This window comes from Orycteropus afer, unplaced genomic scaffold, assembly GCF_000298275.1.
Source record: "Orycteropus afer afer isolate SDZICR_OR568_19922 unplaced genomic scaffold, OryAfe1.0 scaffold00327, whole genome shotgun sequence".
Lineage (NCBI taxonomy): Eukaryota > Metazoa > Chordata > Mammalia > Tubulidentata > Orycteropodidae > Orycteropus > Orycteropus afer.
Window position 1 is genome coordinate 2,751,178 of NW_006921914.1, and position 1,527 is coordinate 2,752,704.

At 39.9% G+C, this 1,527-nt stretch overlaps 1 protein-coding gene across 1 annotated transcript in view; it reads right to left on the bottom strand.

Annotated features, from left to right (window-relative positions):
• Positions 1–589, bottom strand: part of TRMT2B (tRNA methyltransferase 2 homolog B) — a 72,976-nt gene extending 72,387 nt beyond the window's left edge. Inside the window, 1 exon segment of the mRNA XM_042782454.1 lies at positions 533–589. Coding sequence (XP_042638388.1) covers positions 533–589 — 57 coding nt within the window.
• Between the last annotated feature and the right edge of the window lie 938 nt (positions 590–1,527).

The window sequence follows — 1,527 nt, forward strand, 5'->3', positions numbered from 1 at the left end:
CAATCTACTTCTGTAGTGATACTGCCTCAGAAACCCAAGGAGGGGTCGCTATGAGTCGGGTCTGACTCAACGGCACATAACAACAACAACATTCTAAAGGCTTGAGGAGGTAACTGTGGCCTTCCTAACTGCCTCACATTTTGCAACTGCTCTTAAATAAAATTGAAGTTCAAACCACTGCTTCAGGTTTCCAGGTCCACATTGCCCTATCCAGTGAGACCAGGCCATAGAATGTACCTTAGGCTCTCTTTTCCCTTTCTCCTCTTTTAGTATTCTTTTATATGGGTAAAAGGAGCTTTGGTGGTGTAGTGACTAAAGCATTTGGCTGCTTGCCAAAAGGTCAGCAGTTTGAACCTACCAGCTGCTCCATGGGAAAAAGATGAAGCAGTCTGCTTCCGTAAAGATTTACAGCCTTGGAAACCCTGGAGGGTAATTCTACTCTGTCCTACAGCTTCTCTATGAGCCAGGGTCTACTAGATGGCAGTGGGTTTAGTTTTGGTATATGGGTAGCCAGCTCTACAACTTTTCTTACCTCTTCTTCCGCTTTCTTCTCCTTCCCATGTCCTTCTGTTCCTTTATCTTTTCTCATCTTGGCATCCTCTTTTGTGCCAAGCACACAGCCAGGTGCCCAATAGGAGCTCAATAAAATTAGATGAATTGAATTGAATCCAAAGTTGTCTTCTGAAAGAAAAACAGCATCTCCTCCCTCCCTGTTCCCCACCATTTACGCAAACTCATTTAAAACAGGTTTGTCATTTGAGGAGGTAGAACCCTGAGGGATAAAAAAAAGGAAAGAGATTAAGGGGAAGCTATAATGTAATTATTTAGCCATTAACTCCTTTATTTAATCTGATAAAGCATACTTTTCTATAAAAAAAAGAAATCATTACATTTGTAAGAAGGGAAAGAAATATCCCATATTATAGAAAAAGTTAGACTCTTCAACTGGAAAGACAATAAATGGACATGTCATAGGTGATAAGCAATATTGGTAAATTAAATAAGAGCTGAAACAAACCTTTCACTTTGTTATCAGCAAACTGAATCACAACAAAGTGAGGTCTCTAGAAATTTGTCAAACATTCTCATTTTGGTCCAAGGGAAACATTTCCAAGAGGCTACAGTAGTAGCCCTCAGAAATAAAAAACAGGCATTAAAATCATTTGGCATTTAAGGCTGGTTTGGTTCCATTAAACACATTCGTAAGATGTGCTTTCCTTATACCCATGACAGTGCTAGAGGCTATAAGCGATAGATAGAAATCCTTGAGGATTGTATGTCTTGATAGGAAGACAAGACTCAGAATGTAAGAATACACAACAGGCGAGGTAGGGAGAACTCATGCGTTAGAAACTGCCAGGCCACATCTCCTTGTAAATTACGTTACTCCTATTGATAGTGAAGTAGGGACAAATGTTAGGAATGGAAGTTGCTGGTCATATTCTTTTGTAAATTACTTAAATTACCTCTACTGATAGGAATGGGAGCTCTGGTAGCATAGTGCCTAAGGCACTTGACTGCTAACCA